This window comes from Lissotriton helveticus, chromosome 3_2, assembly GCF_964261635.1.
Source record: "Lissotriton helveticus chromosome 3_2, aLisHel1.1, whole genome shotgun sequence".
NCBI classification, from domain to species: Eukaryota; Metazoa; Chordata; class Amphibia; order Caudata; family Salamandridae; genus Lissotriton; species Lissotriton helveticus.
In genome coordinates, this window is record NC_136062.1 from 276,744,739 (window position 1) to 276,759,073 (window position 14,335).

At 44.0% G+C, this 14,335-nt stretch overlaps 1 protein-coding gene across 1 annotated transcript in view; it reads right to left on the reverse strand.

The window, feature by feature from the left end:
* CIB2 (calcium and integrin binding family member 2) overlaps positions 1 to 5,271 on the reverse strand; it is a 474,622-nt gene extending 469,351 nt beyond the window's left edge. Inside the window, exon 1 of the mRNA XM_078684641.1 lies at positions 4,924 to 5,271. Coding sequence (XP_078540767.1) covers positions 4,924 to 4,974 — 51 coding nt within the window. The 5' untranslated portion in view covers positions 4,975 to 5,271. The remainder of the gene's footprint in view (positions 1 to 4,923) is intronic.
* Positions 5,272 to 14,335: the final 9,064 nt, after the last annotated feature.

Here is a 14,335-nt window from a genome sequence, read left to right on the forward strand (position 1 = left end):
TTAAATACTTTACATACTGTCTATAAGCAAACAACTACCAGGCTAACAGAGGGTTGAGCACAGGTTCATCTGGAGTTTGCTTGTGCCTCACGATGGCAAGGAATGCGGTTACTGCCAAAATAGGGTGTCACTCCCTCAACCAGTAATCCTATTTCCAGCAGAATGTACACAAAAAGGAGTATAACTTCCCTACAGATGTGAGAGGGGTTAGAAGAACCAACCTTACTTTGTACTGAGCAGTTTGGTTATTTGTGGTTGCATCAAGCCTGCAAGTTCCTGTAAAAAGTGTTGATATTCAGACAGGTATCTCTGCACAGCTCATTCCGAGTGAGGTACGTGTGTTGGCAGAAGATAGTGCATGCAATGCCCTTCTCTACCATGGCTCCTTGCTGCATAGAAACAGTCTGTGAGCACGGCCCTACCACCAAGGCGGCAAGAGACCTGGTCGCACAGCCAAACATCTGTACTACCTTTTCCAGCCAGAAGCAAGAGAGGGTTCAGGCAGTAGGGTACAAAACGTATATGTAATGTGATATTGTGAAATGTCCACTTTGTGTGCTGACTGAAGCACTTTGGAAACTGGTGTTATGAGCATAATGGAGAATTGCAAAAACAGACAATGTAGGCATACTGTGAAATAAAATATATGCTGAGGTAATGTTACGTAGAATTGTGAAAAGGGGGGTAATCTATGTATTGCCACAATGATGAAGAAGGATTAGCCCCGATTCACAAAAAAGTTAGTAAATCTACACTTGCAAATGTACTCCTAAATGTAATGTATATTTACTGTTTTCTGAGATTTACAGGAATTTGCATGGAAAGATTCGCCAAGTGCAGGTTTCCCCGCAGATTCATAGGGAGGTCATGTAACATTCTCACCAGAACCTTATTCCCATTGAGCAGAGTTCTCAATAGCGGAGTAGATTTTAAAAATGGTCACTTGCTCGGTTTAGCCTCCCAACTGAAAAGTCTATTGAAATTTTCAGAATAACCAAAAAATACAAAATAATTGCCACTGAAAATAATTATTTGTAAATGGCCTCATATGTATTCATGGTGCATAACTCCGATATTGTTTTTGTCATCAAACCTCTCCACTATACCCAACCACATATTCTGTTAAAATTATAAAAATATTGAATAGTAAGCAAGACAGAAAAAATGATGCCCCTACCTCCTTCACGTAGTTAATTATCAATAAGGTGGCTTCTTGAGCCCTGACATGCAACTGTCCAATCAGAATTTTAAAACATAGGGATATACAGTGAATCTTTGAAGCCACAGAAAGGCAGCCCTTCTGCAAGGTCACTGCAGGATCCTAATAGTATTGTATTCTTGGAGGGTTATTCAGTGTCACTATAAACGTGGAAGTTACTTGAAGGCGCCTATGGTTGAGAACTTTCTGGCCCTCAAACACGTGTTCCCAAAGAAAATGTTCACAGCTTTTCTTTGAACAAAGACACATCGCAAATTACAATTCAGGAGGTTAGATGTTTAATTCATCCAGTGATTTTCTAAAGAGCCTGCCACCAGAACTGCCTTTCACTAAGGCTGCTAGTTTTGAATTCACCTCATGTCTTTTTTTCCCACAACCTTACACCACATGTCTCTATCTCAACCTTGCAGGATATTTTTTTTCCACTATCCATTTTTGTCACTGTTCTACTATATTTCTCATCTTCATGTATTGTCTCCTTTTTCTACCTCTGGCTTGCTCTGAGTATCATGATGAAAAAAAACTTTGTGTTATTAAAAATGAGTGACAGTGCCCACCACTTGCAACCACTGGCCCAAGTTAGGCACTGCCTCAACGCGTTCTCGTACTTGCAGTCATGGGTTTGTAATGTAAGAGCCAAACTATAGTTATTAAAAGTCAGGGAGGTTTGCTAAACTAGGCTCCCAGACTCCACATTAAGCCCCTCCAGGCACCCTACATGCAGCAGCATGCCTCATCAAGGGCCTGACGAAATATATGACCACATCACCCGCATCTTGATTGAATTCCCCTAGCTGCCCTCACCAGACTGAACCATCTTCATTTGCAGCCTCATCATCTAGAAGGCCATCATCCCTGCCTATCTGGCCAACAAGCTCATCTTCTTCACTGGCTCATGGCACCGTCATAGCCAAGGCGGTACAAAAGGGGGCGGTGATGGACGGAGCATCTGAATCAATCAAACACTCACACCCAGTCAACAGATCTGGGTTTAATCCACCACCGTTCTTTAGCCCACTCTGCCACCCCAGTTCAGACACGGCCATATGCAAATCAGTCTGACCCTGTGCCTCATGGGAACAGTCCAGCCTGAACTGCCAAGCCATGCCTTCCCTGGACCAGAAACAAGCTTCCTAGGACCGGTTTCTGGCATTTCAGCCATCTTCAGCCAGGCTTGCTTGAATCCAGTGGCAAAGTGAGCATGGGACTGCGGTACAAAAGGAGGTGGTGATGGACGGAGCATCTGAACCAATCAAACACTCACACCCAGTCAACAGATCTGGGTTTAATCCATCACCGTTCTTTAGCCCACTATGCCATCCCAGTTCAGACATGGCCATATGCAAATCAGTCTGACCCTGTGCCTCATGGGAACAGTCCAGCCCGAACTGCCAAGCCATGCCTTCCCTGGACCGGAAACAAGCTTTCTAGGACCGGTTTCTGGCATTCCAGCCGTCTTCAGCCCGGCTTGCTTGAATCCAGTGGCAAAGTGAGCAAGGGACTCACGTCTGAGCATACCCTGCCAACTTATGGCGAACAAAGCGGTACACTGTATGTGTCTTTGCATTAGACCCTTTACAGCAGGCTCCTGCTCTTTGTATGTGTGTGCGTGTGTGTGTGTGTGTGTGTATGTCTATACACACACACACACACACACACACATCCAACATTTATGTATATGAAACCACACTAACCTTAGCAGTTTGATTTCTATAGAGCAACATAAGTCCATCAGAGAACAGAGCTGACATATCTCCTTTCAGTCATGACATCTGAGACCTTTTGCAACCAACAGTACTTTCATGCTAGGATTTTCAAGTTCATATCATGTTAAATGCGAAACTACAAGTCCCAGAATACAAAATGATGCTGTCTAAAAAAAACAGAAGGGGCTGAATGTGTCCTATATGACGGGGGGCAGGCAGTCAGTATGACATATAAGGGATTGCGCACGCCGACAGCGAATATATATATACTCGCAGATTTTGTGTTGACCTGGAACAATTTATATGCCTTGCACTCAAGAGCAGCGGGCCCGAGCTTTCCAACCCGAGAGTGAGTGAGCAAGCCACAGAGACATAATTTGATGTGCATTCTGATACCAGAACCCGGCGCCAGGTTCTGTGGTTTCTTATGGATAAATGGCTTTACATTACAAACGCAGGCCTAGCACAGGAAAACAAAACCAGATTGACAAATACCAGAATGTAAATGTAAAAGTAAGACTGATTCGCCGCAGACATTAAACAGCTGAAGCCCTCTCCTGTTTTATTTACAGATCACCTACATTAAAATAATTATGACCCATATGTAACCACATGCACATGCTAAGCAAACATTTAACGTGGTTAAACTCACATAAAAGACTATAACGACATGGCAGCCGAATGGATAAAAGGACATTATCATAAATTGCAGCCAGGAGCTCCCAGAAGTGCCCGCGTGTAGAGGCTGCTGCTGCGCGCGCTCTCCTGGGCCTGGCTGGGAGGAAGCAAGCCTGCAGCCCCGAACCTGCTGCTAATACATCACGGTAATGAGGGCTCGCTTCCAGCAGATTATGTAACAGTTACTGATGCGGCTGAACGTGCAGCCCGGGCTCCCAGGGCACGGCCGTCCACCTTAGGACGAAGCTCCCCCCATGCACAGCTCGCCAGCGACCTCGGATGTTACCCTGGCCGCTGGATTCATACCCGCGGAGGTTAGACACGCATCTCCCCTGCAGGTGCATTAACCCACTGAGCTCCATCCCGATCACAAAAGCGTTCCCCTGAGCTATCTTACTTTTGTTAGAACCCGCAGGACACATGGCCTCCCTGCCTCTGTGATCCCTGCGTTAATCCACTGAGTTGCTTTCTAATATGTCAATGTGTGATCTTCGGGTAGAGCTCTTACTGACAGAAAAACCTGCCACAGGCAGATAAGGTTTTTATTAGCAGGCTCATTAACCAAGTGAGCTATCTTAGGGCGGCGCGTGCATTGCAATAAAGCTTGTTTTTAAGAATGTAATTTCTTCGTACATTTTGGTTTAGCCCCTAGGATCATTGAAGAAAAACTATGAAGTAAAATAAATGTTCTTTCTGCCGAGTTATTATGGCTACAGATCACACCGGAATAAATATATCGCGCCTCTGGGAATCCGGAAATAACTGAGCTATCGACCTCATGCCCAGGAGGAGAAAGACTTAAGCATCCTTCAAACAGCGTTAGTAGCCTGCACAGCTCCCACCCCGTCGGGTGCAGCACGGCTGCCAAGCCCCCTTCCACCCTCTACCAGGTGCCGCACTGCTCCCACCCACTACCACGTACAGTACAGCACAGCTCCCACCCTCTACCAGGTGCAGCACGGCTCCCACCCTCTACCAGGTGAAGCACGGCGCCCACCCCAGCCAGGTACAGCACGGCTCCCACCCCAGCCAGGCGCAGCAGGGCGCCCACCCCAGCCAGGTACAGCACGGCGCCCTCTCACCTCCCCCCCTCTCCCTCGCCAGGTGCAACACCGCTCTCACCCCAGCCAGGTACAGCACGGCGCCCACCCCAGCCAGGTGCAGCACAGCGCCCACCCCGGCCAGGTGCAGCACTGCGCCCACCCCCTTCACCCCACAGGTGCAGCACTTTCACCCCGCCAGGCGCAGCACTCACATCACACCCCGCCAGGCGCAGCGCAGCACTCACATCCCACCCCGGCGCGGCTCCTCAGTCCTCACCTGGTAGGCGTCTAGCTGTTCGTCAGTAAATATCGTTTGCTTGTTACCCATCTTAGAGCGGCGGCTCTCCCTCGGGGCACAGGCATCACATTGCAAGTGGCCGGAGTCCCCTGTAGGGTCGGCATTTAGAGCATGTACGCAGACCGGCCGTGGGGAAGAAAGGTGCGGAGGGGCATCGGGCTCCTCCGGGGTGCGCCCTGGTGCCTCCGGGCACGCGGTGCAGCTCTGCCAGTGACCCGCCCTCGGCCCCTGGGCTGCCCTGTGCTCCCAGGCGGCCTGAGAGGCAAGAGGAGGCGGATTCCTCGCTGTCAGCAAAAGCAGCGCCTGCAGCCTCTGGTGACCGTCTCTGATCTCCCTGCTGCCAAGCACCGGCTCCGGGTCCAGTTATGACTCACGCCCTGACCAGCGCTCCAGCTCAGCAGCCGCTAGATGGCGCACAACGGCGTTCTCACGCCTCCAGTCACAACAGAACTCAGTTTAACATATTTTATTCCACGAATTAAAAATGCATCAGACCTACATTTTCAGTTTTTTGCAGAATAATTTCAGGATGCGCGGTATATCCAGGATGTTCTTAAAGCCTTATCTTGTCATTTGTTTTTCAAACCTCTCTAATGTTATAACATTAGGGAGGTTTGAAACACAAATGACAAGACAAGGCTGGTGGGGGGAGTTCACCAATCCGGTCATGTTTGTGCATCTTGGTACTTTGCAATCTCCTTTTTCCTTCATCTTCAGATCTGCAGATACCGGGCTCAAATCTGTGCTCCCAAATGTCTCTCGATAAAAACAGTACTCCACCTGTGCGGCTGAGTCTAGTGGCCGTGACAGAATTTACCCCAAAACGCGATCTGAAGACATCGCATTTCACCCAGCAAAATCAACCATTTCGTTTTTCACAAAGTGGGTAGCTGCGGAATTTGGCCTTAGCTCAGCGGTCACCCAAGGAAACATATAAAACTCAAACATTTGTGAAAACTAGACACCCACTGCAGCCTAAGGTAATGGACTCATCACTAACTATAAAATTCAGGTCAAACAAAGCAAGATCACGCTCCAAAAGGAAGTTTGGGCAGACCTACGGGAAGCAGGAGAAAATAGGGATTATACCCAATTCTGGAGAATTATCAACAGTCCCTGCTTTCAAGACTCTAGTTCCCCTGTTATCAGTACTAATATTCTTCCTGAACAATGAGTCACCCACTTTGAAAGTTTATATAATCACCAGGGCGAAATAGCCAAGACCGGACCATGGGTGAGGGTGAGACCCAAGAAACTGGAATTCTCTCTATTGGAAATCACTAAAGCAATTCAAGGCCTCACCAAAAATAAGGCACCAGGGCCGGATGGTACCCCCCGATCTCTACCTAAGTAACATCGAAATATGGGCGCAGATCATGACCAGAGTACTAAATGCAGCGATCAGAACTGGGCTCCCTCGATCTTGGTCTACAGCACAGATTGTCCCCATTTATAAGAAAGGGTGCAGGGACAACCCGCAATGCTACAGGCCAATTTCGCTGATAGACGTGTCAGCCAAATTATTAGGCAGGGCGGTTTTAAATCGCCTTGCTGAGTGGACAGAAGCACACCATATCCTAGCAGACACCCAATACGGATTTAGATCCGGCAAATCAACTAGTGACCAATGTCTCAATCTCTATCTCCTAGTTGCCAAATATACTAAAACCAGTAACGGAACTCTGTATATGGGGTTTATGGACTTGGCGGCTGCATTCGATAATGTAAATAGAAGTAAACTCTGGGCCCTTATGTTCAAACTGGGAATTGACCCTGAACTCATAAACATCTTACAAGAACTACATTGGAACACCACTGCCAAGGTCCGCTATAGTGCGGGAGGGGTGAGTACCGATCCCTTCCCGTGCACAAGCGGAGTGAGGCAGGGGTGTATCCTGGCCCCCTTTTTGTTTTCCCTGTACATAAACGACCTAGAAAGCTCCTTGTTGGACATGAAGACTGACTGCCCTAAAGCAGGATCGCGCCATATACCAGTTCTCCTGTACGCGGATGACGCGGTACTGCTGGCACGAACAGCAATGAGCCTACAACATCTGGTGAATGGATTTGTAAAGTTCATGGAGAATTTGGACCTCTCCGTGAACTTGACAAAATCATTTGTCATGGTGGCAGGGAAAAAACCCACCAAAAGATTTGGTTTTAAAATAGGAACACATGTTCTTGAAACTGTTAATACATTCTCGTACCTGGGCCTTCTGTTTGATGGAGAGATTAGGTTTGCCCCCTTGTTAGAGGAAAGATGCAGGAAACTGATCTCAGCAAATGGTGCTATTTTAAATTTTGCACGTAGACTGGGTCGATGGTCACCAGAGCAAGTGATGACGCTGTATAGAGCTGTCAGCACCGCCAAAGCCACGTATGGGGCAGAGGTGTGGGGTTTTAGGGACGCACACCAGCCGCAAGTAGAGGAAGATAAATTCCTACGTAAGATGCTAAAGACTTCCGCAGTGCATCCCAGCAGCGATTGTACATACGGAACTTGGTATCCCTTATATTACAGACCAGATAAAAGTAAGACCTATTCTGACCTGGCTCCGAATCTGGGCAAACCCAGAAGCAGAGCTTAGCAGACAAATAATTAAAGACTGTCTCCAGAGAGATAGGTGGTTTCAAATTCCCTGGCTTAAATATGATAAAGAAACCCTAGGGTGTATAGATCATCAAATGCTATTCACAGATCCATCTCTGATTGACCCACTCTGCAAAAATCGGATCCAGAAAATGTTATTGGGCAAATATGATTCGAGCAGGAAACAACTTGACTCTACTAAAACATCTGTAACTTCATACTCTCTAGTCAGTAACGGAGAGGGTATGGAACCATATCTATTTTTAATGTATAATCAGCAAGATAGATTTTTAATGTGTCGTTTTAGGCTCAATTTGTTACCTAACATTTTAGCTTACCCATCTGGTTTTACCCTAACAATTGAGCAGAAGGGTGCCTGCGGCTGCGACAATAGGTCTCCGCAGGACACCCTTCATTTTGTATTATTATGTTCCTTTTATCGTACCCCCCGTCATAGATTTCTTGTAAATATTTTAAAAGAGTCAAAATTGCGTCACGCTAAACCTGCCCTATCATTCTTGCAGAGAGCAACTGACACACGCACTTTATGCTCCATTTTGAGTTTTTTTAAACTTGCTGTTAAATTAAGAAATACTAGGGGCTGACTCAGACTGTATTGAACGTTTTTTTAATCTTGTTTTTAACATTGTATGGTTCAGAAATGTATGTTATTGATGATTTTGATGATTTGTATTATGTACTATGTATTTTTATGATGGTTTCTAATCATCGAAATAAAAATGTACTGAACTGAACTGACTCACGTGGAGCCCACAATGTTTTTATTTTACCAAAAATGTGTTGCATACCTCAAACTTCAGCAAAAAGCATCATTTTCCCGCGGATTTCGCTGAGGGAAAATTCCGAAAGCTGTAGAATCCACAACATTCCTACCAACCAGGATTTCTACAATTCTCCCAATAAAAAATAGTACCCCAGTTGTGTGGCCTGGCCTAGAGCACAAAACGCTTCAAAGTATGACACAGAGTCATGCAACATTTTGAGACAAAAATGACCTGGGTTGGTGATGTGGGTAAATGGGAATTTTGGGCCCAAGTCACACAGGGAAACATTCCAGAACTTAGACATTTCTGAAAACTAGATACCCACAGGAGTTCACGATGGAACACACAATGCTTTTTTTTACTCTCAAGGCCTTGTAAATTTTAAAGTTTAGTTAAAACGCACATTTTCCCCACAGTTCCTTGAAGGTAAGTTCTGGAAAATGTGAGTATCCACAAAATTCACACCACCCAGTGTTCCCACGTCTCTCAATAAAAACAGTACCACACTTGTGTGGTTGGGCCTCTCACCTATGACAACAAGCACCCCAAAAGAATACATGGACACATCCTATTTCACCAATTAAAACCGACCCTTTTTGCAATATGTGTAGCTACCGAATTTGAGCCCTGTCATGGCCGCCAGCCAGAGAAAGCTACCAAACCCAGACATTTCTGAAAACTAGACACCCTGGTAAGTCTAGAGTGGTGTGAGTGGCATTGATCTCACAACTTTTTTTTACGCAAAAGCCTTTGCAAACCGCAAACTTCATCTAAAAACATGCACTTTCCTTACATTTATGTGAGGTAAAGTTTTGAAATCTGTGGGGATCCACGAATGTCCTACTGCCCAGTGTTTCCACAGATATTTTGTTTAAAATGGTACCCAAAATGTGGAGGTGGATCTAGGCCTGCAACATTTAAGGTACAAAAAAGTAACATCATAAAGAAGATTGTCACGAAGTACTGGAGCTTGGTCGCATCTGAACTGAACACTGAAGAAAATCCCTTATTAGCATTCAAGAGAGGAAGGAATGTAAAAGACAGTGTTGTTAAAGCGTACCTTGAACCCTGGAAACAACCGGACCTGCGTGATCAACTAGGACTCCCACCCATACTGGGACACTTAAAGTGTGGCACATGTAAAGCCTGACCCTTGTGCATGGAAGGCCAGACACTCATGCACCATAACAAAACATACAAATTACCCTCTTTGACTAATTGCAACACTGCGAATGTCATATACATCATTTTTTGTCCATGTAACATGCCCTACATTGGTCAGACCACCCAGAAGGTCAACATGAGAATCTTGCAGCACATGTGCAAGATCAGATGTAAGGTACAGGGAGCACCATTTGTGGAACAGTTTCCTAATCTCAACCACACACCAGAGAGCTTGAGATGGAGGGTGGTGGAAAAGATCAACGCAAACCCAAGGGGTGGCTCCATTGCATTGCCCTTAACCGAAAAGAGTGCAAATGGATTCACTCCTTAAATCTGGTGGCTAACGGGCTGAACAAACACGAGGAAATAGCCAAACAAATGGGCCTGCTGTAAGATAATGCTTAGTACATGGCTATACCTTATATCACATTCCTTAGATAGTGTTCATCACATGGTTGCATACATCTGCCACAATATCCTTCCTAGAGCCACACAAGCTCTATCACATAAACATCTGCAAATTGTTTGCAGGGTAATTATGCTTATCCCCCATGAACAAGATACCCTGTTTATCACACTGGGTTTGTGATGAGCTATCTCGTGTTTCTGTAGTTGTCCTTTACAGATCACAACACTGTTTTGTTGCATTTCTATTCATTTCCCGCCTCAATTCGATATTGTCACGTGTGGGTTATTTATTGTTTGAAACATGCACAAATACATTAATTAGTGTGTTTTTAAATACTGTTGGGTCCAGGATATCTGGCACATTGGCATCCATGGAAAGAACAATAAGGTGAGGGAGGGCCTAAGGGAGTTTAAAGACCATACAGAGACACATTCCCTAAATGAACGTATGAAACACAAAAGTGTCAAAGGGTCTATATACAAAGTCTATGTGTGGTACATTAAACTAAAGAAGTCAGTGTCAACCCATTCAAAAACTATGAAGAAACATAGATAAGCATCCTGTGATCCCTAACAGGAGTCCCATCAGTCACCACTCGGAACTGCCCTTCATCATTTGGGATTCCTGTTAACCATATACTAGGTCCACTGCTGGTTTAAGATGGAAGGTCAGATATTATAACCTCTTGTAAACCTAGTAGTGACCAATATGGTTTAGAGTGTCACGAACTACCCATCGATCAAACATGAGTGTGACTGATTTGCAGTGCAAGTGAAGAAAAGTGTGTTTAGTGAGAATAAAATTGGGTGAGGGAGCAGGAATGAAAAAAAAAAATATTCTGTTTTATGCTCGCTCCACCAATATTAAAAGAGCAGCAAAGGTAAATTTAACAAATATTTACCTAGATGTAAAAATGGTCAACATGTTTCAGCAAATTCAAGGGACTAAAGAGTCCATTGCTTTCATCAGGACCTGGATATTGAATAATGCTACTGCAAAAGTATGGTGAAATGTTAAAAAGTGACTACATATTGAACAAGCTGCAACATGAAAAAAGATCACCTGAATTCCTAGGTGTAGTCTTTACTCGCAGTTGTTTTGTATGTCACTGGCAGGGAGAGAAAAGACACAGACAAAAACCAGTAAAATGACCACATGAACACAGACATAGTAACGTGTACTTAATCCACATTTAACTGTGACCCAATTATTTTGGTATAACAACACATTGGTTCTGTCATTTATCAACATGAAGACACTTAAATGTAATGCTTGCATGTGGCATAGTGTACTTCGTCTTACCCTTGTAGTCGAAGTAGTTGGCTCCACCCCGCCTGGCAACGGCTCAGGAAACGAGAGAAGCACCGCTCTATTAAAAAGGAAGCAAAAACAAAGGTATGTCGTCGCCTCCTAGTCAATTGAAAATAGTACACACTACTAGTACCCTGAGAGAATGTGAGAGATACATCATGAATTAGACCCAAAGTTTTGTTATGATGACTGTTTTAGAGCAGGGGTCTTGGCTGATTATATCAGGTTACATGCCGAGTGTCGTAGGGACTCGGCGGCTGATAAGTAATTGCCTCTATGTTTACGAGGCGGAAATATTCAATACTCCTTGGTACTCCTATCGCTCGAGTAAGAGGACCCCAAGCAGAATATATAAGCCATAGTGAAAATCGCAAAGATTGTTTACCATTGCACTAAACAGATCATGTCTGCTTCACCTGAACAGAATTTTAACGCCAAAGTGAGTTCGGTCTTTAAGATGACAGTGAGACAGAAATTAATCAGGTCATGAGTTAACACTCTTATTGAAAGAGTATCATGGCGGTAGCGAAACTACCGAGCAAAGCTTCAGTACATCTTACCTCTCCGTCGGTACCTCTTCGCCGCCTTCCGAGCCGGTTGGGGAGGTACCTGGACGGAGTGGAGGCTTCGGTTAAGAGCCGTTCGCTGATTGGTCTTCGTCCGATCATGTGATGGGTTCATTCAATAGAAACTCCCATGACAGATAGACCCTTTATAATACTAAGCAGTTTAATAATTGGTCCTTAGTCGGTCATGTGAGCGGACCGAACGGTGTAACTTAGATGTTTATTGGCCAAGCAGATAATCTTGCAGTGTTAGCGGTTGCCTAGCATCAATGCCTATCACGGCAATATAGAAATGCGCTCTTCAATCGTCTGACAAGCTGAAAAGAGAGTGTAGCGCTTGTCAAATCTTAAGCGTTTAAAGTGTACAATCTTCACTAATCTAAATTGGTCGCAATTCATTTAGTTAATCATAGAAAGGTGAAGGTTTGCTTATTTAAACATAGGCAGAAAAACTGAAAAATAGGGACATATAACTAATGTAATCCCCCTCATTTTCACATGTCACTTCTATAACCCATATATCAAGAAAAAGTGGCCACACATCAAGCATGGTCACTCTCAGCCTAGTTTCTTAGGAGGCATGTGGTAGCTGACATGGTTATAAGACGGACCAAGGTATGTCAAATGGCCACATAACAAGCATGATCACTCTCAGCCTAATTTCTTAAAAGGTATGTTACAGCTGACATAGTTATAAAACAGACCAAGGTATGTCGTCATTCAATCCGGCTTTGTTGGTTCCCAGCTTGAAAACCCATTTTTGTTCCCTACGTACAAGAAAGTTGGTATAATCTGTAACGTGGGGAGGGATATAGGGTTGCTCGAGAACAGTCCAAACAAATGCAGTTGGGGCATGTTGTTTTTCCAAAAAATGATTGGTAAGTTAGGTTGCCTGTCTCTTGCAACGGATCGTGCTTTTATGCTCGGAGATACGGATTTTAATTTTCCGAGTAGTCATCCCAACATATTTCAAGCCACATGGGCAGGTTATGAGATAGATTAACTTCTCGCTGTTACAGTTGGTAGTAAATTTTACTTGTTTCCATGGTCTATTTGTACCTATGTCAATTTCAGTTGACTTGTTGGTTTGAGAGCAGGCTTGGCACGATCCACAGGGATGGTGTCCTACTACAGGTGGAAGATTCCAGATTGTGCCAAGAGCCCTTGGCATTTTGATGTGAGGTCTAGTATGGACGATGCGGTCCTTTAGATTGGGACCCCTCTTGAAAGAAAAGAGTGGTGCTTCTATGATTTCTTGTCCTGAATTCAGAATAGACCAATGTTTTTTTTATTATTTTCTGAATCTTATTAGACAAGGTCCCAAAAGTACTGACACAAGTCAATCTGTTCGATGTGGCTTCATGTTGATAAATGATTGAACCAATGTGTTGTTATACCAAAATAATTGGGTCACAGTTAAATGTGGATTAAGTACACGTTACCATGTCTGTGTTCATGTGGTCATTTTACTGGTTTTTCTCTGTGTCTTTTCTCTCCCTGCCAGTGACATACAAAACAACTGCGAGTAAAGACTATTACGGTGATCTTTTTTCATGTTGCAGCTTGTTCAATATGTAGTCACTTTTTAACATTTCACCATACTTTTGCAGTAGCATTATTCAATATCCAGGTCCTGATGAAAGCAATGGACTCTTTAGTCCCTTGAATTTGCTGAAACATGTTGACCATTTTTTCATCTAGGTAAATATTTGTTAAATTTACCTTTGCTGCTCTTTTAATATTGGTGGAGCGAGCATAAAACAGAATAAAATTTTTTTTCATTCCTGCTCCCTCACCCAATTTTATTCTCACTAAACACACTTTTCTTCACTTGCACTGCAAATCAGTCACACTCATGTTTGATCGATGGGTAGTTCGTGACACTCTAAACCATATTGGTCACTACTAGGTTTACAAGAGGTTATAATATCTGACCTTCCATCTTAAACCAGCAGTGGACCTAGTATATGGTTAACAGGAATCCCAAATGATGAAGGGCAGTTCCGAGTGGTGACTGATGGGACTCCTGTTAGGGATCACAGGATGCTTATCTATGTTTCTTCATAGTTTTTGAATGGGTTGACACTGACTTCTTTAGTTTAATGTACCACACATAGACTTTGTATATAGACCCTTTGACACTTTTGTGTTTCATACATTGGCATCCATGTCACTTGCCATATACAATGTATTCACATGTTTCATCAGGATGTCACGGCCACGCTAGGTCAATAATCTGTATCAGTAAGATCATGTTTTTCTATTGTATCATATTTTAGCTTTGAAACATTACACGCAACACTACTCATTAAACCTGCCCTTGCCAGTAACAATCTGCAATTTAACATTAAGAGCAACATTAGTAATAATCGAGGAGTTTGACGCAATCATACGCCTGCTGTTGTTAGTAATAACTGGTAAATCTTACTTAGACCTCAAAATTAAATTATCTTTAGTATTCATTGCACCACCTTGATGCTTTGGTAATTGTAAACATTCCCTGGTAAGACCCCAATCCAATCGTCTGAGCACCACGATCAGAGTGTACCACAAGTACATCCCCGTG